Consider the following 27,354-nt stretch of genomic DNA (forward strand, 5'->3'; position numbering starts at 1 on the left):
TGCCAGCTAACATTCAAAATGCTTCGAGAGACAGCTTCAAGGACTGTGATCATAACTATTATTCTGGAGCTTAAATTAAAAAAGAGTGCTGCCTGGGATAAAATAAAACAATGTACATGAAAATGCTTGACATACTAAGCACTAAATAAATGTGAAGTATTCCAACTAGGTACTGTTTCCCCCAAAAGACATTTTTTTTTTTTTTTTGAGACAGTCTCACACTGTTGCCTAGGCTGCAGTGCAGGGGCATGATCTCAGCTCAGTGCAACCTCCACCTCCCAGGTTCAAGGTATTCTCCTGCCTCAGCCTCCTGAGTAGCTGCAATTACAGGCATGTGCGCCATCATGCCCAGCTAATTTTTCTGTATTTTTAGTAGAGACAAGGTTTTACCATGTTGGTCAGGCTTGTCTCGAACTCCTGACCTCAAATGATCCGCCCACTTCAGCCTCCCAAAGTGCTTGGATTACAGGCATGAGCCACAGAGTCTGGCCAGAAAAATTTAAAAAGCATATATTGGTACAAAAAAGAAAGGAGGAAGGGCTCCGCAAAAAAATGAAGAGACATTGGCAAAAACAAAAAAAAAAGAAAGTAACAAAACACCATAAACTGAGTAGCAAACATTTTCTAAGAAGAAGAGAAAAAATAATGAAGACCCATGATAATAAAAACTGCAAGTGTTTTAACATGCCTATCATCTAATGTTCCCCTTAAAGCAAAAACCAAAATCCTTAAGAGTCTGAAAGGTTCTACACGATATGGCACTATTACCTCTCTAACATCACCTCTTACCATGCTCTCCTCCCTTGCTCATTGCTGCAGCCATTTCATCTTCTTGCTGGACCAGGAACATGTCTATCCCACTTCAGCCTCAGGAGTTTTAAAATAGTTATTACTTTGCTTGGAACATCTTCCACCAGACATCTAGTTGGCTAGCTCCTCCTTTCCTTGGTTGAGTCGGCTCAAATTCAACTTCTTAATGCAACTACCCTGATTACCCTACCCCCATCACAGGCCACCCCACCCCACACAACACTGACTCCCCTGATTCCCTCTTCCCTTGCCCATTTTTTCCCATAATATTTATCGCCTAACATATTTATTATGTTTATTACTCCATATCTGTCTGCCCTGCTAAAATGTAAGCTTCACAAAGTCAAAATAGTTTAAATGTTTTGTTCACTGATATAGCCCAAATGCTGACAACACATTCTTCAACTGACAAGCTCACAGATAAACAATGTGAACACTTTCAGGTGTATGATATTTCAGACATTATTCTATGCATATACCTTATTCCATTATGTCTAAACTCACTTTTTAGTTGCAGCCAGGGGCGGTGGCTCACGCCTATAATCCCAGCACTTTTGGGAGGCCAAGGCGGGTGGATCACCTGAGGTCAAGAGTTGGAGACCAACCTGGCCAACATGGTAAAACCCCATCTCTACTAAAAATACAAAAATTAGTCGGGCATAACGGTGGGTGCCTGTAATCCCAGCTACTCAGGAGGCTGAGGCACAAGAATCACTTGAAACCAGGAGGCAGAGGTTGCAGTGAGCCGAGATCATGCCACTACACTCCAGTCTGGGCAATAGAGCAAGACTCTATCTCATAAAAATAAATAAATAAATAAATAAAATATAAATATAGTTGCTTCTTAAAAGCTATATGGCCTCTTGAAAGAGCTGTTTGTCAGGAGAACATTATAAAGAGTTGTCACTGCCTGTAAGTCATAATCTTCATATACACCACCATCACTTTATGTGCATTACTGATACAACACATGTTAAGTTTAATTGCCATTTAAAATGGCACCCAGTATAATAGAAAATATGATAACTTAGTACTGAAATAAAAGATCTTTGCATATGCAGGAAGGTGCAGAAACAGAGAATCACTTGTAGCATAAGAACTACTGGAATCTAGTTTTTAGATAAAGGAAAAGGCAACATCTCTCGTGAAATGTGAAGTTTCACAATTTCTCAACAAATTCAGATCATCTGATCTTCCTTCTGCCAGTACAGATGTTAAATAAGTATTTGCACAAGAATTTGCTGCAAACAAATTTTCTGAGATGACAAAAACCAGTCTATAGTTAATATAGCCCCGCTCCAGCTTTCTTTTCATTAGTGTTTGCCTCTTTTGTTTGTGTTTGTATATTTTTCCATCCTCTTACTTTAATAAACAGTATCATTATATTTGAAGTGAATTTCAAATATGAATTGGACAGCTATAGAGTTGGGTCATTTTTTTCCGGACAACTTCTTTTAATTCATATATTTAGATGACTCACATTTAATGTTATTGATATTTTTGAATGACTTAGAGCTACCAGTTTATTCTTTTTTCTGTTTATTCCTGTTTTGCTTTCTGGTCTTCTTTAGAGTTGTTATTATTACATTTACCTATTTTGATTTTGGCTATATTTTTGCATAGATGTTTAATGAAAGATATTTAATGATTGCTTAGGGGATCATAATGCATATACTTTTCACATTGTAGTTAGAATCAAAATTTTACCACTTCAAGTGGAATATAGCAAACTTACTACAATATAATCCCTTTACTCTCCCCATTTTATGTTGTATTTTTCTGTATGTTCGATCTACATACACTGAAAATCCCATCAGACAGTATCTTAATCTTTGCTTTCACCCATCAAATATTTCAAAGAATTCACTAGGAAAAGAATAGACCATTATATTCACCCAGATATTTACTATTTATGTTGCTTTTCCTTCATTTCTGATGTTTCCAGTTCCCTTCTGACAACATTTACCTTCTGTAAATGAAAAACTTCCTGGAAAAATTGTTTCAGGGCAAGTCAGCTGGCTACAAATTCCCTTAGTTTTCCTTTATACAGAATGTCTTTATTTAACCTTCATTTCTTAAGGATACTTCGACTGGATATTGAAATCTAGGTTGGCAATTCTTTCCTTTCAGCCTTTTAAACATGTTGTGCCACTTCTTCGCTAGCATTAATTTCTGACAAAAAAATATGCAGTTAATTGAGTCACTGTTCCCCCATAGATAATACATTTTTTCCCCTATGGGTGTTTTTCTGGATGATTTTTGTGTATCCATTGTGTTACAATTGCCTACAGTATTGAGTGCAGTAACATGTACATGCTGTACAGATTTATAGCCTAGGAGGAATAGGCTATCCCATACAGCCTATGAGTGTAGCAGGCTATACCATCTAGGTTTGTGTAAGTACACTCTATGATATTCACATGCCACCACCAACTGACACATTTCTCAGGACATACACCTGTTGTTAAGGGATACATTAGGTATTCACGCATAGATTTTTTTCAGTTTATCCCATTTATGGTTTGCTGAAATTATTAAATCTAAGGGCATTTAACTTTTACCAAATTTGGTATATATACAATTGTTATTTCTTCAAATATTTTTTCAGCACGTACACTTTCTCCCCTCATTCTGGGACTACAATGACATAAATATTGGACTTTTTGTTATTGTTGAACAGGTTCCTGAGGATCTGTTATTTCTTGTTTTGAGTAGGAAGAAGCTATCTTTTGTTCTCTCTATTGTTCAGATTGAATAATTTCTATTGATCTATCTTTAAGTTCCTTATCATCTTCATTGCACTATTGAGGTCAACCAGTGAGGTGTAATTTTTTTCTTGGTTATTATACTTTTAAGTTTTTAATTTTCCCTTTGGTTCTTCTTCATATCTTGTATTTCTTTGCTGAATATTTCTATATCCCATTTATTTAAACAGTGTTTGTGATGCTTTTTAGAGCGTTGTTATAATAGCTACGTAAACATCTTTGTAAGTTAATTCCAACATCTGCGTCTTCTTTGCATTGGCATTGATGGCCTTTTCTCACACAAGTTCTGGTTCTTCATATGCTGAGTAATAATGGATTGTATCCTGGACATTTTGAACATTATATTATGAGCCACTGGGTCTTGTTTAAATTCTAAGGAGAATTTTTACTCTTGCTGATTTAGCAGACAATTGACCCGGTTACATCCAGGCTGCCATTTCTAACCCACCTGCTGTGTGCTTTGATTCTCATGTTAAGTTTTCAAAGCCTTTGCAGTGTTATTTTAATCTCACTAGTAAGTGCCAAACCTAATGGTCATATGACAACCTGGGCAGTTGTCTATTTATTAATTCAGTTCCTATCATCTTTGGTATGCTGATTAGGATCAAATTAGTGCACATGCAAGTAAGGGGTGATCCCAAGAGTTCATAAACAACATCAAGGATTGCTTTGTCAAGATCTTCTCTCTGCAATCTCTCTAGCGTTTTCCAGTTGCCTGGGGCTCCTGCTTTAGTTATCCCACTCCCCAGCATGGTTCCAGGGCAGAGGCCATGCAATGGGAGGATAGAGGGGAAAAAAGCAACAGGGACTCACTCCTTTCTTTGGGATCACAGCTCAGCAATGAAGAAAGTTCTTCTTTCTCAGAGTTGGCTCCTGCTCATCTGCTGTTTACAATACAGGATTACTTGGGGTCTGGGGCATAAGAAAATGGAAAGGAGGGGAAAACAAACTATTTCCACATTCTCTCTGACATTACAGCTCACGTTTTCGTGTTCTTTGCACCAGGAATAAAGAACATTTCCTGGATATCTGCTGTATTGCCTGGTGCTCACTTCCAGGTTTCAGGTTCAATTATACCCAAGTGAAGGAATAACTGGAGGGAAAAGCTGGTTAAGTTGACTGCCAGTTAGAGGTACTTCAAATTCGGGTGTTCTCCCCTAAATCTCTTACTATTTACTTTTCAAAGTCTTTTAATACATGCTTCATGGATTCATGCAATCTGTCCAGGTATGATCACCGTGCTCAGGGTAAGTGGGAAAAGTGTATTTACTCTTTCCTCCTCAGAACCAGAATCTTCACATCTAATTTTCATAGATGTCATTTATTAAGTGCATATGAGCAAGGCCTATTCTAAGTGCTTCACTTCTCTAACACTTTCCAAACCCCTAAGTTGTATATAAGTATAATTACGTATTATAATCTTCATTTTATACATAGGAAAACAGATGCTTAGTAAAGATTAAGGACCTTGACAGAGTTCACCTACCTACTAACAAGACTTACAGTAGGTCTTAAACATTATACCTTGGATATATTATATTTTGGAACAGGCGGTCTAAAAACCTGCTCCAAAATCACCTACAGTCCTTCTTAAAACTGAAGTTTCCTCTACCTCACCCCAGACATACTAAAGTAAAATCTTTGGGAATGGAGCTAAAGGACATTCCTATGCACACTACATTGAGAACCAATGTATAGTCTCTCCAATAAAAGAAGCCTTCAATCTACATTACTTTCAAAAGGATGTCAATATTCAATATTTCATATAGGAATACCCCATCAGGGGTGGCATCCATCAGCTTAAAATAGCTTACATATGCTCACTTTCATACTCTGCTGTATCATGGTAAGGAACATTAAGTAGGACTTATTATGAACAAGGTTCACTTTATACACAAGATTTTCTGGAACCTCAGACTTGAACCCAATATTCTTGCTCCCACTCCAACTCCTTACAATGAAAGCTCGCTAATACAGCTCCTCCCCAAGAATTATCAATCAACCACTATATCAATTCTATTTTGGAAAGAGACCAGGCATAAGTCAACTCCATTCGTTTGTCACAGACAATGCTGCCACATTTCTCCCCAGGAACTAAAGCTGTCCCATCTTTCCTGATGGAGTGTACTTGACAAAAGAACAGTTTTGAGGGGCTCACTGTGAAGAACGGGGAACCCCATCTTCTATAAGCCCAGTTTGAATAACAAGGCTCTCAGTAATAAATAAATATGAGTAAAAAAAATGGTTAGAAGAAATCCACACACTACACATAACTGGGAAGGGAAGAAAACCTTGCATCAGAGTGGAGGAACAGATGATTTTTCTTAGGTAAGAAGGTGTTTAGGACAAGTTTACATGTGAGGGTGTAATTACAAAGATTTGAAAAAGTCAATCAGATTGCAACATTCACACAGTATGCCTAGCTAATAATGTAAATAACTCAAGAATCCTGTACACATAAATCTTCTGAGAATCTCAAAGAGTTTTATGGACATTGGATTAATGGCTCATAACAGGGATTATCATTTCTAACTCTCATATGGGAAAATCAAGGTCAAGGGTGCCATTCCTAAGGCCCTCTGACAGTCTCCTTTATAAGCAATGTGTTATAACACACCATAACAATAAGTCATATTTCAGTATTAAAACTTCTGGCAAATATTCTGCTTTGAAATAAGAACCTTTGTTGAAAACTGTTCTTATGGATATTTATGAGGAAGTTCAAAAGTGTTAACTTGATCAGCAGTAATGAATCAAAAATACAAAGAATTCAGTACAGTTATTTTCAAACCTAAAGAGTATGTCAAGCAGTAATTTTCACTGCCAGGTCCTCCCACCCCCAACCCCACCACTTTCTGGAGAAAGAAAACTCCAAAACATATGGCCCAGGAAGAAAATCTGTACTCGTTTATAGCAATGAACTGGCTTATACATCTCTGCAGTTAGAGTACGCAAATGACTTCACAGGCAACAGCTTCCGTATGTTTCATATTTTTAACATTGACCGTTCATAATAAAGATTCTTTGATCCCAGATCAAATGTTTGAATCGATTTTCCCTACACTTACTCAGAGTCACCATTTAAAAGGCTCCCCTCTTCCCACCTCAGATGTTTCAGCCCTTCCTGCAATCAGAACTATCTCCATTTGTTACCTTCTCCATGGTCCTCCCCATCCCTTTGCTGTGGTTTTTAGCTCTGCTCCCTAACTTCTCATACAAAAGACGCACAGTAATAAATAATTTTTGTACATAATAAGTTAACTACAGTAAATGAGATTCAGGATTTCATAGGCATCTCTTTTTTTTTTTGAGACAGTCTCCCTCTGTCGCCCAGGCTTGAGTGCAGCGGCGCGATCTCGGCTCACTGCAACCTCCGCCTCCCGGGTTCAAGCAATTCTCTTGCCTCAGCTGAGTAGCTGGGACTACAGGCACACAGCCGTCACACCTGGCTAATTGTTTGTATTTTAGTAGAGACAGGGTTTCATCATGTTGCTCAGGCTGGTCGAGAACTCCTGAGCTCAGGCAATCTGCCCACCTCGGCCTCTCAAGTGCTGGGATTGCAGGCGTGAGCCACCGTGCCAGGCCCTCATAGTCATCTTTAATAACACTGAAAGCTCATGGTAAAATTAGTATAAAAACTGATTGTCTCTCAAAAAAAAGAAAAAAATCCTTAACAGATAAGGCTTTTGGATATATTTAAGAAAAATAAAAATAAAAATGAGATTCTATTCCTTGGATTAAAACTACAAAAAATGAACAGATACCTAAGTTCTAAAATTAAAACAAAACACCAAAGTCTTGATAATTAAACATCAAGTACAGAAAAAAAAAAGTCTAGTAGGCCGGGTGCAGTGGTTCACGCCTGTAATCCTAGAACTTTGGGAGGCTGAGGTGGGCAGACTACTTGAGGTCAGGAGTTCAAGACCAGCCTGGCCAGCAGAGTGAAACCTCATCTCTACTAAAAATACAAAAATAGTCAGGCATGGCGGCATGCACCTGTAATCCCAGCTCCTCTGGAGGCTGAGGCAGGAGAATCACTTGAAGCAAGGAGGCGGAGGTTGCAGTGATTCGAGATCGCGAGGTCTAGTAAATGCTACAAGTTTAGAATATCCCTAAGAACAAATTATTATTTTAAATGATTCCATGGTCTTTATTTTAAGGCCTTGTTAAGAAGGAACAATTTTAATATAATCTTAATTCCTAAAACCTTGAAACATAAATTCTTCAGAAAGGTACTCATTAAATAAAGGTTAAGTTGAAAAAAAGTTTTAAAATTTCCAGTACTAAATAAAATAAATATGGGAGTAGCTTAACTATACATGGGTCCAATTAACCTGATATAGTAAAAGATAAGGAGGGAGAGAACGAAAGGAAGAAAGGAAGGGAGGAAGGGAAGGAGGGAGGGGAAAAAAAGAAAAAAATACCAGTGTTAAAGGTCCCTTTAAAAATGATTCCCCCATTTTGTTTGGACTGGTAGGCAGGTCAAGTTTTAGGACAATTTAAGCTACTACGATTCTTCATTTTAAAACACAGCCAAATACCACAAAAAACATAGAATGCTAATTTGGACTCTGCCTTATCCTTTATAAGCATGAATATACTATACTTTTAGGTGCTAACACAGAGGGCCTAAGTTGGTTATGACCTGGGCAAAACTGAACTTGCCCTGGCTTTGTACAAGATCATCGACCAATCCCAATAATTATAGATTACCTTGCACACAGTGGCAAACTGCTGGTTATTTCCTGCTCCAACTACAATATAGCCATCCTTGGTTTTAAAAGCCTAAAAGAAATAAATACAGAGGTAAATATTATTTATATGTTGACAAAACCACAAAAGTTTAATTTCTAAAATATCTATATAGAAAGCTTGTTCTAAAGCAATGTTATTAATTCAATATCTATTAATTTGTATCTTTTTCATATATATATACATATATAGTATATCTTCCACAAAAGATATATACATATACACACTAGCTAAATGTCAAACATTCAATAGCCACATGTGGCTAGTGGCTATTGCATTAGCCAGCACAGACAGAATATTTCCATCATCACAGAATAGATCTCTCTCTCTCTCTCTCTCTCTCTCTCTATATATATATATACACACACACACAGACACACATATATGTATATGTATGTATATATATGAGTGTGTGTGTGTGTGTGTGTGTGTGTGTGTATATATGTATGTATGTATTTGGTGACAGGGTCTGGCTCTGTCACCCAGGCTCCCAGGATGGAGTGCAATGGCATGATCTTAGCTTACTGCTCCACCTCCCAGGTTTAAGCAATCCTCCTGCCTCAGCCTCCTGCATATCTGGGACTACAGGTGCATGGCACCATGCCCAGCTAATTTTGTACTTTTTGTAGAGATGGGGTCTCGCTATATTGCCCAGGCTGGTCTTAAACTCCTGGGCTCAAGATCCGCCCACCTCAGCCTCCCAAAAGTACTGGGATTACAGGCATGAGCCACCATGCCTGGCCCTTTTTCTTTTATATTTGGATAGTTGGTTTCATTTAGATGGTTCTAAGCATTTCCTAGCTTTTCCACTGTTACAACATTTGTCAAAAAAATTTTAAAAAAGTGATTCAAAAAAATAAAATCCATTATAATGTACAAAATAAAATACTCTATTCATTATGGTTTGGAACAATTAAGAATTTTTTGTTTTATTTTCATTTTTACCCTGTAGGGCAAAGAGCATTATAAGGCAAAAAGCATTATGTTTCTACAAAGTGTAAGAAGCATAGATGGAAAGAAGGGAGAAGCAAAGGAAGGAGAAGGAAGGAAGGAAGGAAGGAAGGAAGGAAGGAAGGAAGGAAGGAAGGAAGGCAGGCAGGCAGGCAGGCAGGGAGGGAGGGAGGGTAGAAAGTGGGAGAGGGAAGGAAAGTGACCTCGTGACCTCATGGAGCTACATTGCTTCTTTCAAGAACTCAAATTTAATCTTTTGGGCACTGTTTAATTTTGGTAGCAAAAATGGACACATCAGTATCTCTCTGGACCTTTATGTACCTAAAAATGTCTGTCCTTTTTTGGTGACAGGTTCCTGTGGACAGCGACAGACACTCTAACCACCCACAGTCCTAGCCCATTGGAGAATATTTTAGCACTTCCTTCTCCACATATGATCACAATGAAATTGGAGGAACCAAATTTTACCCTCAGAAGGCCTCATTCCTACTTCCCCAAAGTAAATTAGCTATTTGAATTTTCATCCTTTCTACGTAAAAACTGCACTGTATCTCTACCTTTTTCTTCACTTCCTCCTCCATTTGAGAAAAACGACTGTTTTCCTTGACTGGACTTACTCCTGGGCTGATGACCTCCACCTGCATCTTCCAGAACTTGCTTAATCATCTGTAATTTCTTCATTTCCACTGAATCCTTCTCTTCTGCCTATATATAGGCTCAGTTCTCCATAAAAATACCATTAACAACAACTGAAGAGAATTTTGATCAATCCCAACACCGCTTTCAAGCTATCTTGAATGTTCCTTTGTTCCCTTCTTCTATAATGACATAAGATTGCCACCTGCCCTCACTTCCTCACCAAGACCACATTCTAGTGACCTCTGTCATCAGGATGCTTACTATCACACTGAACTATACTTTTTGAACCCTCTGTATTATTTGGTACTGTTAACCATTCCCTCCTTCATGAACCTCTCTTATCTTCAGGCTGTGTCCAAGTTCATCTCCTAGCTCTCTGTTTTGCACATACCCTTTCTGCAGGATTTTCTTCTCTTGAGCCTTCAGCATTCCTTAAGCATCTGTCTTTGGTCTTTCACTTCACCTGCTTCTTACAATAGCCACTAGCCACATGTGATCATTAAATTTAAATAAACTGAAATTAAATTCGCCAGTCACTAAAGGCCAAATATTGTGATTCTATTTACATATTTAGACAAACAGGCAAATCCATCAAGACAGAAAAAAACACTAGTGGCTGCATAAAGCAGTGGAAGCTGGGGGAAGATGGGGAGTGATTGTCAATGAATACTGGGTTTCTTGTCAGGGTAATGAAAATGTTCCAAAATTGACTGATGGTTGCACAACTCTGAATACATTAAAAATCACTGAATTGTGCACTGTAAATGGGCAAATTATATGGTACGTGAATTACATTCCAATAAACCTGTTATTAACAATTAACAATTCAGATCCACAGTCACACTAGCTAAATGTCAAGCATTCAATAGCCACATGTGGCTGGTGGCTACTGTATTAGCCAGCACAGACACAGAGTACTTCCATCATCACATAAAGTTCTTTTATACAGTGCTGGTAGAGTGGAACTGGGAGATTGTATTGGTCATGTCTTAATTTCAGTCTTCATCGTCCTAACATGATATCTGAAGAATGTTAGGCAATTAATAAATAGTTGGTAAATGCTAATGAATCAACCAAATGATTGCTTACAGATAGCACAGTGGTAGCTAAAATAGATCTCAAGAAATACATTATAAAAAGTTTTATTCTGTTTACATTGTTGCTTGATTTGGTAAGGAATGCTATTAAGGAGATATCACATAAACTCTTTCAAACATTCTCCCTTGTCCCTGAGGGCAAAATAAAGTTAGTGTCATAGACAATGCATTAGTGTTTCTCACACTACAGAAAGAAAATCTGCAACAAAGCTGCGGGTGAGGTACAAAGGATTTTGAGCTGAAGTATTGCAAGGAACCATTGACAACTGTGAAGCTACACAGGTTGTTTTCTTGCTTTTTTGTGGAGAAGGGTGAGATGGGGGTGAATAAGTAAATGTGAAGTAACAATCCCTGTTGGAACGTATAATGTGAAGAAAGGCTTGCTAAATTTCGGATCAGTGACATGTCCAATAAGTTTATAATTCCTGGGGTGTTCATTTCCTTTTAATAAGTAAAGAAATGCGTATTTTTCCCTGCAGCCTCCAACACAAATTTAAATATATCTTTTATCAATATAAAAGTTTAAAATTTTTAAGAAGATTCTAGATAGCTGAACATGCAGAGGTTCCTAAAGGATGGCATGCTCCGGGAGGGAATGCAAGCTCCATACCCCTCCCTATACCTTACACTACACATCTCTTCATCTCTAACCTTGTTAATATCCTGTATAATAAACCAGCAAACATAATAATTTTAAGCAAAGGTAACTAGTCAATGATCATTGAAAAGTGAAGAAGTCATGGCAACTGAGCCTCACAATATAATCAGCCTAAAGATTATCAAATAGATTTTATAAAGATTCAGGTAATATTAGGAGTTCTTTTTAATAATTATTTGTTCCCTGTTACTGCTACAGTATTTATTTAATAAACATTTTAACTAAGAACTTTAAAAAATAATATGCTATTGAGAATTTTTGCATCGATGTTCATCAGGGATATTGGTCTAAAATTCTCTTTTTTTGTTGTATCTCTGCCAGGCTTTGGTATCAGGATGATGCTGGCCTCATAAAATGAGTTAGGGAGGATTCCCTCTTTTTCAATTGATTGGAATAGTTTCAGAAGGAATGGTACCAGCTCCTCTTTGTACCTCTGGTAGAATTCAGCTGTGAATCCTTCTGATCCTGGACTTTTTTGGTTGGTAGGCTAGTATTAATTATTGCCTCAATTTCAGAGTCTGTTATTGGTCTATTCAGGGATTCAACTTCTTCCTGGTTTAGTCATGGCAGGGTGTAAGTGTCCAGGAATTTATCCATTTCTACTAGATTTTCTAGTTTATTTGCATACAGGTGTTTATAGTATTCTCTGATGGTAGTTTGTATTCCTGTGGGATCGGTGGTGATATTCCCTTTATCATTTTTTATTGTGTCTATTTGATTCTTCTCTCATTTCTTCTTTATTAGTCTTGCTAGCAGTCTGTCAATTTTGTTGATCTTTTCAAAAAACCAGCTCCTGGATTCATTGATTTTTTGAAGGGTTTTTTTTGTGTCTCTATCTCCTTCAGTTCTGCTCTGATCTTAGTTATTTCTTGCCTTCTGAACAGAATCCAGCAGCACATCAAAAAGCTTATCCACCATGATCAAGTTGGCTTCATCCCTGGGATGCAAGGCTGGTTCAACATATGCAAATCAATAAGCATAATCCATCACATAAACAGAACCAAAGACAAAAACTACATGATTATCTCAATAGATGCAGAAAAGGCCTTTGACAAAATTCAACAGCACTTCATGCTAAAAACTCTTAATAAACTAGGTATTGATGGGATGTACCTCAAAATAATAAGAGCTATTTATGACAAACCCACAGCCAACGTCATACTGAATAGGTAAAAACTGGAAGCATTCCTTTTGAAAACTGGCACAAGACAGGGATGCCCTCTCTCACCACTCCTATTCAACATAGTGTTGGAAGTTTTGGCCAGGGCAATCAGGCAGGAGAAAGAAATAAAGGGTATTCAATTAGGAAAAGAGGAAGTCAAATTGTCCCTGTTTGCAGATGACATGACTGTATATTTAGAAAACTCCATCGTCTCAGCACAAAAAACGTCTCAGCTTATCATCCTTAAGCTGATAAGCAACTTCAGTAAAGTCTCAGGATACAAAATCAATGTGCAAAAATCACAAGCATTTTTATATACCAATAACAGACAGACAGCCAAATCATGAGTGAACTCCCATTCACAACTGCTTCAAAGAGAATAAAATACCTAAGAATTCAACTTACAAAGGATGTGAAGGACCTCTTCAAGGAGAACTACAAACCACTGCTCAACGAAATAAAAGAGGACACAAACAAATGGAAGAACATTCCATGCTCATGGATAGGAAGAATCAATATCGTGAAAATGGCCATACTGCCCAAGGTAATTTATAGATTCAATGCCATCCCCATCAAGCTACCAATGACTTTCTTCACAGAACTGGAAAAAACTACTTTAAAGTTCATATGGAACCAAGAAAGAGCCCGCATTGCCAAGATAATCCTACGCCAAAAGAACAAAGCTGGAGGCATCACGCTACCTGACTTCAAACTATACTACAAGGCTACAGTAATCAAAACAGCATGATACTGGTACCAAAACAGAGATATAGACAAATGAAACAGAACAGAGCCCTCAGAAATAATACCACACACCTGCAACCATTGGATCTTTGACAAACCTGACAAAAACAAGAAATCAGGAAAGGATTCCCTATTTAATAAATGGTGCTGGGAAAACTGGCTACCCATACATAGAAAGCTGAAACTGGATCCCTTCCTTACACCTTATACAAAAATTAATTCAAGATGGATTAAAGACTTAAATGTTAGACCTAAAACCATAAAAACCTTAGAAGAAAACCTAGGTAATATCATTCAGGACAAAGGCATGGGCAAGGACTTCATGTCTAAAACACCAAAAGCAATGACAACAAAAGCCAAAATTGACAAATGGGATATAATTAAACTAAAGAGCTTCTGCACAGCAAAAGAAACTACCATCAGAGTGAACAGGCAACCTACAGAACGGGAGAAAATTTTTGCAACCTACCCATCTGACAAAGGGCTAATATCCAGAATCTACACAGAACTTAAACAAATTTACAAGAAAAAATCAAACAACTCCATCAAAAAGTGGGCAAAGGCTATGAACAGACACTTCTCAAAAGAAGACATTGATGCAGCCAACAGACACATGAAAAAATGCTCATCATCACTGGCCATCAGAGAAATGCAAATCAAAAAAACAATGAGATACCATCTCACACCAGTTAGAATGGCGATCATTAAAAAGTCAGGAAACAACAGGTGCTGGAGAGGATGTGGAGAAATAGGAACACTTTTACACTGTTGGTGGGACTGTAAACTAGTTCAACCATTGTGGAAGACAGTGTGGCAATTCCTCAAGGATCTAGAACTAGAAATACCATTTGACCCAGCCATCCCATTACTGGGCATATACCCCAAGGATTATAAATCATGCTGCTATAAAGACACATGCACACGTATGTTTACTGTGGCACTATTCACAATAGCAAAGACTTGGAACCAACCCAAATGTCCATCAATGATAGACTGGATTAAGAAAATGTGGCACATACACACCACGGAATACTATGCATCCATAAAAAAGGATGAGTTCATATCCTTTGTAGGGACATGGATGAAGCTGGAAACCATAATTCTGAGCAAACTACAAGGACAGACAACCAAACACCGCATGTTCTCACTCATAGGTGGGAACTGAACAATGAGAACACTTGGACACAGGATGGGGAACATCACACATCAGGGCCTGTCGTGGGGTGGGGGAAAGGGGGAGGGATAGCATTAAGAGATATACCTAATGTAAATGACGAGTTAATGGGTGCAGCACACCAACATGGCACATGTATACATATGTAACAAACCTGCACGTTGTAAACATGTACCCTAGAACTTAAAGTACAATTTTAAAAAATTAGCTTCTTATAAGAATTTGGGACTTTTTAAGCTTTTTAACAAGGTTTGGAAACTACCAAATTAAGCCATTTTGCAAGTCCCAACTCCCAGGTAAAGTCTATGAGCTAGATTACCATCAACAACTTTTCTAGTAAAGAAGGCATTAAATGATCCTATATAAAGATAAAAATAAATAAATAAAACATAATATCACTATAGAAAATTGGGGAAGTACAGAAGAATATAAGATGGAAAAAAACTGCATGATATCATCACCCAGAAGAAGCAACTATTAAGTAGCATTCTTCTTTCTGGTTTCTTTGTATGTGCTTTTACATTATTAAGGAAACTGCCTTTGAGAGAAATATGACAGAAAAATTATCAGTGAGTGTAATCTAACCTAACTGACTCCATCTTGTTTCTAATTTCACAAGCTAACTGATTTCTTTAACTTTACAGTCCCTTCCAGAAGCCCTCCTTGCTCAGGGATCAAAACTGCCTTTTAAGACTAATGAAAGGATATAAAATTAGCATTATAGGAGGGACTTGAATTCTGCTAAGATATGGCTTAGTTAAATGATCACCAGCATTGTTCCCTTGCTTACCTTTCTATAAGGATTTACTATTTCAGAAGTCAAAAGATGTGTGACTTCCTAATTGCTCCTATAGATAACATCACTATCGTCAAAACCTCCTAAGATTGGTCTTTGAGATATTTTTCAGACTTTGGCATACTGACAAACGACTTAACTCTACCCAGACCCATGAGTCATAGGAAGGAACTAATACAACCAGTCCTGAGACCCCCATCCAGAAACTCACTCAGAGTACTAAGACAATTTGGACACTGCTAAGATTTCATCCCCAACCAATCAGCAGCACCCAATCCCTCTCCCTCAGCCTGCCAAATTACTCTTTGAATCACTAAACTCCAAGCTGTTTGGGAAGCTGACTTGAGAAATGTCTCCCATACTTCCAAACTCCCATACTCCCATACTTCCCATACATTGCTGGCCCTGTGATTATTAAACTCTTTCCCTACTGTAACACTGCTGTTTCAGCAAATTGGCTCCATCTCTGCAACAGGCAAGAAGAAGTGGTCAGGCAATTATATGAATATCTTAATATACATTAATTTCTAGACTACTTTTTTTTCATTTAACACCCTATCACAAGCATTTTTAAATAGCATTGCTTTTAATGACACAAAATATCTTTTTCAAAATTTGCTTCAACATTCTAAGTTCATTTAAACTGGAGGGTTTTTTTTTGTTTTGTATTCAAATCAAGCCCTATTTCATATGTTAATATCACAAATAAAAAATTATTAAATTTCATACTGAAACTCTGAAGAAAATGTCTGGTCCAACTAAGATCCTTAAAAAGCCAACCTTACCCGGGTAAGGCCTGAAGGATAAAATAGTAAAATGAATCCCGCCCAAGACATTTATTAAGAATCAACCTGTGTGATATTAGACAATTTACATAATTTAAGAGCCTCAGTTTTGACATCTCTAAAATAGGAATGATCAGTACTTACCTTTAAAATTATTTTGACTAAGTTCATAAAGTACATTGATTCATGTACTTGGCAAATATTTATTGATATACTATGTGCTAGGCTCTGGGTACAATGGGTAGAAAATGACAAGACAAACGAGACACACATTCTAATAAAGTAGCAGACACTAATCAAACATTCACATAAGTAATTACAAACAGTGACAGGCACTGGAAAAGAAAAGTACAAAACCCAATGAGATCTTTTTTTTTTTAAAGACAGCATCTCTCTCTGTCACCCAGGCTGGAGTAAACTGGCATAATCCTAGCTCACTCCAGTCTCAAACTGCTGGGCTTAAGAGATTCTCCTCACATAGCCTCTTGAGTAGCTAGGACTACTCAGATGGAGTCTCATTGTGTTGCACAGGCTGGTCTCAAAATCCTGGCTTCAAGCAATCCTCCAACCTCAGCCCCCCAAACAATGAGATCTTAGGATAGGTGGACCTAATGTTGTCTTGGTTGGGAGCTCTGAAGCCAGGAAAGAGTCCCTAGAAAAGTGATCCTAGAAAAGTCTCTAGAAATAGATTGAGATGGTAAAATTTACTGACTTGGTAATGGTTTGAATATCATGGTTGAGAGTTGAAATCTAAGGGAGAAAAAGGTGTCATGATGATGCTTAAGTTTCTAAGGAGCTTTTGAGATAGTCCAGTGACAAGTTCACATGAGTAAGACTTGGGTACCAGGTGAAAGTCTGAACTGTGGATAAAAACTTGGCTGGGTGCAATGGCTCATTCCTGTAATCCTGGCACTTTGGGAGGCCAAGGCAGGTGGATCACTTAAGTCCAGGAGTTTGAGACCAGACTGGCCAACATTAGCGAAACCCCGTCTCTACTAAAAATACAAAAATTAGCCGGGCGTAGTGGTACATGCCTGTAGTCCCAGCTACTTGGGAGGCTGAGGCAGAAGAATCGCTTCAACCCAAGAGGCAGAGGTTGCAGTGAACTGAGATCAGGCCACTGCACTCCAGCCTGGGCAACAGAGCAAGAATCTGTCTTAAAAAAAAAAAAATACAAAAAACTTGACTCATTTGCTTATTATCTATAATCGAAGTCATCACATGGACCAAATCATTTAGGAAGAAAGTTCACACTGCAGAGTAGGAAAAAAAGGGAGTTAAGTGAGGAGTCTGAAGGCCTCTCCCATTTGAAATCCAGGCAGAAGAGAAGTACTCAGAGCGTAAGATGAGGACTGAAGAATGCCTACAAAGTAGACTTCCATTACATCAGCAAGAGGTGCCCAGTGTCATCATGCGAACAGAATGCAGTTTGTAGTGAATCACGGACTCCATAACTGTTAAGGAAAGGGAGCGAGCACACGCAGACATCTGTCTGAGCAGTCTGGCTGTGAAGCGCAGGGATGAGCACGGACTGAAAGCACAGCGTGAGCATGGCTGCAGACGGAGTTCCCATGTGGAGGAGGACCCAGGAAGTTCCCACTGGATGCTTCTACCTTCTTATTAACTGAGAGAAGATTGGGGAGATATGAGAATGAAAGACTAAAAAAGAGTAGAGAAGTTCTGACATATCACTGAAGACAGTGGAGTAGCACTGGGACCAGTTAACACAACTGGGATTCTGACATGTTGAGAGCCCAACTGAGTGACTTTCTCTATCATCTCTCAGCTATCCAGACGTAGACTAAAGTATATTTACACTCACTAGCTTTAGGGTGTTGCCAGATGGATATGACAAAAAGATATATGTATAGGAAAATTAGCCAGAATGTTACTGAGCAATGAGCCACGGACTAGCTGTATAAGGAAGAAAGTGGTAAAGATAGGAGGAGATTATGGCTAGGCATGGGGAGGTGTGTCAGTGGGTCAGAAGTCCTGATGAGGTCTAGGAGTAGTCATGACAGGAGTAGTCGAATAAGTAAGGTGAAAGAACGAGAGACGATGGATGGTTAGAATGCTTCAATCAGTGATTAAAGAAGTGAGGCAGGTTCAGGTTATTACTAGAGATCCACAGTGTGAAGTACATAAAATAGTTGCTGCTATGAGACAGCAGCAACTCTCTCTCTCTCTCTCTCTCTCTATATATATATATATATATATACACACACACACACACTATATATACTTTCTATATATATATAGTAGTATACTATAGTATATTATAATTATTATATAATTACTATTGTATTTGGTCCCACAAGAAAGGAACTCCTCAGCGAATTCTAAGCCTCTAGGTCTTGACTCCCAGGCCCTCAATGACCCTGCAAATCACTCCTCCTTCTCTTCTCCTCATTCTGTTGGTTGCCTCACTCTAAAAGAAAGCAAACCAAGTGATAACATGCCGTGCACACACACCACTAGCAGATTCTTTAGGGAGAGCTCAAACCATAAGCAGCAAATTGGGCTGTAAACAGTCAGGATTGGAGTGTGTCTCCTGTAAGAAACTCAAGCCTCAGGAGGAAAGAAACAATTGCTTCTGAATGAAATGATGTGGGGAGACAGCAGCAAGGGCAAGGGTCTAGAATTTTTAAAGGACAAGGCCAAAACCAAGCATTGCCTCACAGGAGACCAGATTGTATTACTCCTGAAGAAAGACATCTTTCTCACTAGGAGCTGTGCACATTCTGGCACAACAAAATTCATTGATAGGGAAACCAAACACAAACGCACATTTTCATCATATGCTCATCGTGATAAACCTCCTCTCCTGGAGAGGGAGATCTTTTTCAAAACTGAGAAAATAATGATGGGTCAAGGAATTTGATGACACAACAAAACTAAAGAACTTCATGATCAAACTAGGAGACACAAAAGGAGAAGGGAATGGAGGTTCAGTGTTTAGTTTCTCTATTTAGAGCAGCTCCACACAGAAGATGCAACCACCCCTGAGATATAAGATACAGAAGTGCAAACAGTGGAGCAGATGTGAAGGCGGGGAATTGAGGTCAGTTGAGAATTTCTGCTGCTCCTGGAAGTTTCTACTCCTTCCCAGGGACTTTGCTTTCTGGGCTTCCAGGCATGTTAGCCTCATTTGATGACATCCTAATTATAAAGCTGACTAAAGATGAAAACATAGGGGTTTCAGAAGTCCATGTCAACACAATATATCATATAATCAAGTGGGAAAAGAAAAATTGTACAACTGGAAGTTCCTATGTTATCTTCTTAAGTTACTTTATCAGTGCATCTAGTATTTTCCCTGGCCTAAATAAAATACAAAAAATTTGTAGTATGTCTACTTCAAAACAAGAGCATAAACTTCAAGGCTTCCCGAGGCTACTTACTTTTTAACAAGATTTTCTTCCACAAAAGGTAACCATTGCTAAATGACTTCATCACCCACTGGAAAAAGACATTCCATGAAGTTTAACTCACTGCCATGAGAATGTTTTCTGGAATGCCAAGCAGTTATTGACTTCTGGGTCTGTGCTAGTACATCATGACAAACATAGAGCGCTATTTCCTACCACTGACAGTTCAGTTCACCTTATGGCACTGGAACTGGGCTGAGCCAGATGGCAACGAGGCACAGACTGCTTACAAATCGAGAACAGTGTCATCTATGGATGGAACAATGCCACAAATGGTAGATGAGCCCTGGAGTCTCCAACTTCACCTACTACCAATTTGGCATTGGCAGGACATTTTTTACATGGAACAAACCATGTTGAGAGCTCATTGCTAAATATAAGCCCTTGCTTTGAATTAGGTAATTCTAGAGTAGCCTTGAAAGCAACATTATATACTGATTTCCTGCCCCAGATCCAGGCTAGGTTTTGCTAATTCCATAATAGGAAATTGGAATGCTCACATATATCCTTGAGGTTCCTCAAATAAATTAAATTTTACTTCCAATCCAACATATCTAGGATTTTCAATCACTCCATTTCTGATACTGGGTGTGGAGGTAATGACAAGGAGGGAAATGGGCAACTGCCTCATATATTTTCTATTCTTTACATGTTGCCAATGGATATTATATTTCTTATAAAGAAAACTTTTTGTGAAGAAAGCCTGCTGTTATTCAAGAAAGCAGTTATCATGTATCTTGGGCACAAGGTAAAATGACACATAGAGTTTTTCTTCCTGAGGAATATAGGCCAAAAACTGGTTTTAAGAAACCTGAACTAACTGTATTATAAAGAATGCTAAGCCAGATTATTTTGAATAGCCTACCAAAAGCAGCTACTGCTAAACAGAAACTATGCAAAAAAATGCTAGACAAGAGACCATATTGATTTTTCAGGAACACCCCAAGGTAAAAATTCCAAAAGAATGCTAAGCCAGATTATTTTGAATAGCCTACCAAAAGCAGCTACTGCTTTATAGAAACTACACAAAAAATGCTAGACAAGGGACCATATTGATTTTTCAGGAACAACCCAAGGTAAAAATTCCTTGAGCGTATGAAATATTTTTAAGTACTCTTTGTTGTATCTCAAACATGTTACAACAATCACAGTTCTGTACCATCTATGTACCATATATGAAAATATCATTTCTGACAAAGCCTACATTTACCTCAGACTAAAGGCATTTATAGAACAGAGCTTTAGTCAAGCTGTCACCACATTTCACTACCTACAAGCAAAGAATCAAGCTAGAAAAAAATAGTAACTATAGTTACAATAAAAATATTCTAAATTGGCTTATATAGCGTATTGCCAATAATGTTTCCCAAGCATATCTGTTCACCATATCTCTGGATTTTTAAATGGCAAAACACAGGGCATACATAGTGAAACAGAGACTCGGGGAGGCCCTGAAATTAGGCTGCCCACTAGACCTAAAGTGGCATTAGAGTACAGGCCCAGGTGACAGCAGAGTTTCATCCCAGAGTATGGAAAATTTGAGCAAGTGCGGTACTAGGAAGCAGTCATGGCCAGGTATGGTGGCTCAAGCCTGTAATCCCAGCACTTTGGGAGACAGAGGTGGGAGGATCACCTGAGGTCAGGAATTTGAGACAAGCCTGGCCAACATAACGCAACCCTGTCTCTACTAAAAATACAAAAATTATCTGGGTGTGGTGGCATGCACCTGTAGTCCAGCTACTCAGGAGGCTGAGGCAGGAGAATTGCTTGAACCCAGGAGGCAGAGGTTCCAGTGAGCTGAGATTGCGCCACTGCACTCCAGCCTGGGTAACAGAGCAAGACTACATCTCAAAAAAAAAAAAAAAAAGAAAAGAAAAGAAATGAAAGCAGTCAGCAAGATAAAGTATGGCATATGGGAGATGAAAAATTTTGATAGCAAAAGTCTTGAAACTCACAGTAGTTAAATGGCCCAAGAGATTAATATAGAGAGTCACAGGCTGCAGGATCCCAGCTATGAGGATGAGGCTCAGAAACGCAGCACCAAATTCTCATATAAGGAATTATGATAGCAAGGCAAAGGGTGGAGGGACAGGAATCAGACAGTTAACTCAATGAGAAACTCGGAGAATATAGGCAAAAACGGAAGCCCACGCCATTGAACAAAGGTAGAGCAAGCATGGAGAGTGATCTCTGGGGAGGGTAGGTGGCTGAGTAGCAGATAAGCGCAACTTAAATGCTAGTTCAAGATGCTAGTTAGTTAAGCGTCTAAGACAGTATCTGGGATATTAGAACCCAATAAACTCTTTAAATCAATGTCAGTGTGTCACAGCAACCTAGGCAATTCAGGAAATATGAGACATTATAAGGCTTGGTGGCAAAACTGTAAGCATAAAATAGAGGAGAGTTTCACGGAATCAAAGGACCAACTGAAAAAGGAGAGCATGCTAAGAATAGATTCCCCAAACTTCCTTCTTCATAGATGATCACCCAAGTTTAAGGGTGAATATTAGTTAAAGTGACACGCTGAATATACTTCTATCAGGATTTATAGGTATGTCCCATGGTTGGAACAATGAGGACCTCTGTCCCTCTTATTAGGTACTTCTCATTCTTCTTACCATGGCCAAAAGTTGGCCTTGAAGCATATAGGGTCAGCCTTTGTACCCTTTCCACATAGCTACTACCAAGTAATGGGATATACAATGGTAATAAAATATATTTGCCATCCAAATTTGGGTTCCTGTACAGAGGGTTGGAATCCAAAGTATACAGACTCTCAAAACATCTTTCGGCTTGGCAAACTATGGGAAGTGTGAATGGCTACTCGGCTCATTCAGTGGAAAATGAGTCCTTATGGGAGGGTCCTGCTGACCCACAGCAGCAGGTGAAATTCTCATGGACTAACCAAGTATTAAAACAAGTCAACTCCAGGGTCAGAAAAAGCATAGGGGAAGGCTCTATCTGATATATGTATAGACATTTATAACTGAAAAAAGTGATGGAAAAGGTAGCAGGCAACAAGCACCTGGCAGGACCTTGATGAGACTGCCATATTCCAGGGTCTGGACTTGTTCTTTATAGGACTCACTTCTTGTACTGGATGATCAGATCCGGAAGCCTAACTCAAGGCATCTAAAATGCATGTGAGATTAAGATAGATACCAGAAGGATAAATTACTACTATATGATTAGAAAGAACTATATTATAAGCCACAATGCTTAAAGACTATATGACTAATTCTTTTCTTAGGAAACTAATAATTAGAAGGTAAAACATCACAGACATGAGCATGGTTTAAGTTCTTCCTTCTCAAGTCCCCACGAATCTGGATATGAAGTTCAACCTGAATCTGCCAATGAAAAAATCATTACACCATTCTGTGTGCGACTGTAAGAAGAGAAAAAAAAAACAGGACCAGGCTTATTCAACAGAAGGAACCATGATAAATTACTAGAAGATTAAGGTCTCCAAATGTACCTCAACTATTGAACTCTATGAAATACAAGAAAAAACAAGGTACAATCTGAATAGTATTCTGTACATACCTCTCAATCATTAGTTACTCAAAAGAATTGGACTCACATGGGCACATCTACCATGATTAAGGTCATGAGGGTTATGTAAGGTTTGCAACAAAATTTAGACCAATCAGGAAGTTATCCCTTCCAAAGTAAGTTAACAGCAGAACAAATGGGAACATTCCTCCAAAACAACACAAAAAAAATTTAGTAAGTCATCCTAGTAGGTCACAAGGTGAAGAAAGCAATAATTATTTCCAGATCTCTAAAACCACTTATAATAACATATGTGGTATGTATATGCCCACCCCAAAGTTATTGTAACAGGTTATATTAGTTAAAAGATCAAGGGTAGCCAAGAAATTCTGTTTTATTTTAGAGTTCATTTATCTGTGTGAGTAATTATTATATTACAGTTTCTCTGGGATTCCTGTTCTATAAATAAAGGTGGAAAATATGTAAATATTTTTATGCACAATAACAGAATGTGCTGAAAATAATTTATCTTTGCATGCCTCCCTAAATACTATAATTCTTCATCCCAATTACATTAGATATGTTTAATTCCTATTCCACCCCAAACACCTTAAAGAAGCAGCTCTATACATGATGCAACTGAGCATTCCTCTTCCCTGGTTGAAGAGAATAGTATGAGCACCATTCCCACGCCAGCCAGTAGGTTTACTTGGCACAAATCAACTGCATCAGCTTGAAGATTCAAAAGGAAACAGGAAGGTGGAGATGAGATGGCCACATTTGGCTTAACTAAGTAAGGCCAAAAGACTAACAAAGACTAAAACTGAGACCAGACTACAAAATAGAAATAGAGATATGGACTAAGCAACTGCCTCACTCCTAATGGCATCTTACATCTTGTGAATCTCAATTATACGTCACATACTTTTTGAAACATGTGGATATCAACAATAAGTTGTAAGACAAAAAAAAAGAAAAAAAGAAAGCATGGCCCAATCAAAGGACCAGAATAAATAACAAACCAACCTAAAGAGGCAGAGGCATATCAATTACCTGACAAATAATTCAAAATAATCATCACAAGGATGTTCAATGGCCTCAGGAAAATGATACATAAACAAAATGAGAAGCTCCACAAGGAGACAGAACACATAATGAAGAACCAGACATTTTGGACCTGAAGAAAACAATCCCTGAATTGGAAAATTGACTACAGAGATTCAATAGCAGACTTGATCAAGCATAAGAAATATTCAGCAAACTCAAAGATGGGTCATTGTAAATTATCTCATCAAGGGAGCAAAAAGAAAAAAGAATGAAAAAAGAGAATAAAGCCTAGGGACTTACAGAATACCATCAAGCGGATCCATATGCACATTAAATAAGTTCACAAAGAAGAAGGAGAGAGAGAGAGAGAAAGGATAAAGTACTTATTTGAAGAAATAATGGCTAAAAACTTCCCAAAATCAGGGAAGGAAATAGACATCCAGATTCAAGAAGCCCAAAACTCATGAACGAAAATAAACACAAAGAAATCTACACTGCAATACAATGAAATTAAATTGTCCAAAGTCCAAGACAAAAGGGGAATTTTGATTTTTTTTTTTTCGAGAGGGAGTCTCACTCTGTTGCCCAGGCTAGAGTACAGTGGCACAATCTTGGTTCACTGCAACATCCACCTCCCGGGTTGAACCAATTCTCCTGCCTCAGCCTCCCCAGTAGCTGGGATTACAGGTGCCCGCCACCATACTCAGCTAATTTTTGTATTTTTAGTGGAGATGGGTTTTCACCATGTTGGTCATCCTGGTCTCGAACTCCTGACCTTGTGATCCACCCACCTCGGCCTCCCAAAGTGCTGGGATTACAGGCGTAAGCCACCGTGCCTGGCCAAGGAGAATTTTGAAAGCAGCAGGATAAAATTGACCCATTATGTACAAAAGAGTCTCTATAAGACTATCAGTGGGTTTGTTCAGCAGGAACCTCGCAGACCAGAAGGGAATAGGATAATGTATTGAAAGTGCTGAAAGAAAAATTCTAACCAAGAATACTATGTCAGCAAAAAATGTCCTTCAAAAATGAGGAAATCTATAGAAGGAAAGTTCCTCAACATAATAAAAGTCACTTCACTTTTGAAAAACCCATAGGTAAAATTATAATCAATTGGGAAAAACTGAATGTTTTCCACTAAGATCCAAAACAAGGCAAGGATGCCCAATCTCATCACTTCTATTCAACATAGTACTGAAAGTACTAGAAAAAACAGTCAGACAAGAAAAAGAAATAAAAGACATCCACATCACAACAGGGGAAGTAAAAATATCTCTATCTGCAGATAACATAATCCTATATGGGGGAAAAAAACCAACAATGATTCCACCTAAAAGAAACTATTACAACTAATACACAAATTCAGTAAAGTTGCAGGATATAAAATCAACAAACAAAAACTATCAGCATTTTATACACAAATAACAAATTAAAAAGAAATTTTTTAAAATCCCATTTATGACAGCATAAAAAATAAAATATCTAAATAGAACCAATGCTGAGAATGCCAATAAAATACAAACTGACCTTTAAAGAGTTGACACCATTTACAATAACATGAAAAACAACAAAATACTTAGGAATAAATTTAACGAAGGCAGTGAAAGAACTCTACACTGAAAATTATAAAATACTGCTTAAAGAAGTTGAAAACAGAATAAAAGAAATATAGCCTATGCTCATGGATCAGAAGAATTAATATTGTTAAAATGTACATGCTGCCCAAAGCAATATACAGATTCAATAAAATTCCTATCAAAATCCCAATGGCATTCTTCACAGAAATAGAAAAAAAAATACTAAAATTCATATAGAACCATAAAAGACCCCAAATAGCCAAAACAATTTTGAGAAAGAAAACAAAGGTGGAAGCATCACACTTCCTGATTTAAAATTATATTACTAATCTATAGTAATCAAAACACTAGATACTGCCTTAAAAACAGACACATAGACCAGTGGAAAATACAGACAGCCCAGAAATACTGAATAATACAAACATATGCTGTCAACTAATTTTTCCCAAGGGCACAAAGACAAAATGGGGAAAGGATAGTCTCTTCAATAAATGGTGACAGGAAATTCAGTATCCACAGGCCATTATCTGTGTTTTGTTTTGTTTTGTTTTGTTTTGGACGAAGCCTCACTCTGTTGCCCAAGCTGGAGTGCAGTGCTGTGATCTCGGCTCACTGTAACCTCCATCTCCTGGGTTCAAGAGATTCTCATGCTTCAGCTAATTTTTGTATTGCCACCATGCCCAGCTAATTTTTGTATTTATTTTAATAGAGATAGGGTTTTACCATGTTGGCCAGGCTGGTCTCGAACTTCTGACCTCCAGTGCTGAGGCCCACCTCAGCCTCCCAAAGTGCTGAGATTACAGGCGTTAGCCACAGTGCCCGGCCCACAGGCCATTATCTTAGCCCTCAAAAAAATAAACTAAAAATGGGTATAAGACCTAAATATAAAATGAGAAACTCTAAAACACCTAGAAGAGAACACAGGCAGTAATTTGTCTGATATCACACCAAAAACTAAGGAAAAGCAAAAATTAATAAATTAGACTACATCAAACTTAAAAGATTCTGCATAGCAAAGAAAACCATAAACAAAACAGAGCAGCAACTTACAGATTGGGAAAACAATCTATGCAAACCATATATCTGATAAGAGATTAAGATCTAAAATTGATAAAGAGTTCACACAACTCAATAATGGAAAACAACCTGACTTTTAGAAGGCAAAAAGCTTGAACAGATATTTCTCTAAAGAAGACATAAAAATAGCCAACATGTACATTAAAAGGTGCTCAAAAACATTAATCATCAGGAAAATGCAAATTGAAACCACTATGAGATACTGCCTTACAACCATTGGGATAGCTACTATCAAAATGTCAAAAGATAACAAATGTTGGTAAGAGTGTGGAGAAAGGAGAACTCTTGTATACCACTGGTGAAAATATAGATTGGTACAGCTGTTATGAAAAGCAGTATGGACATTTCTTTAAAAATTAAAAATAGATCTAGCATATGACCCAGTAATCCCTCTTCT

At 38.0% G+C, this 27,354-nt stretch overlaps 1 protein-coding gene across 2 annotated transcripts in view; it reads right to left on the reverse strand.

Annotated features, from left to right (window-relative positions):
* The window catches only part of SUGCT (succinyl-CoA:glutarate-CoA transferase), a 746,309-nt gene that overhangs the window by 430,241 nt on the left and 288,714 nt on the right, over positions 1-27,354 (reverse strand). For both annotated transcript variants that reach the window (XM_003268972.3, XM_012496977.2), the window contains exon 10: positions 8,289-8,360. In XM_003268972.3, coding sequence (XP_003269020.2) covers positions 8,289-8,360 — 72 coding nt within the window. The remainder of the gene's footprint in view (positions 1-8,288; positions 8,361-27,354) is intronic.

Source organism: Nomascus leucogenys, chromosome 17 (assembly GCF_006542625.1).
Source record: "Nomascus leucogenys isolate Asia chromosome 17, Asia_NLE_v1, whole genome shotgun sequence".
Classification (NCBI taxonomy): domain Eukaryota; kingdom Metazoa; phylum Chordata; class Mammalia; order Primates; family Hylobatidae; genus Nomascus; species Nomascus leucogenys.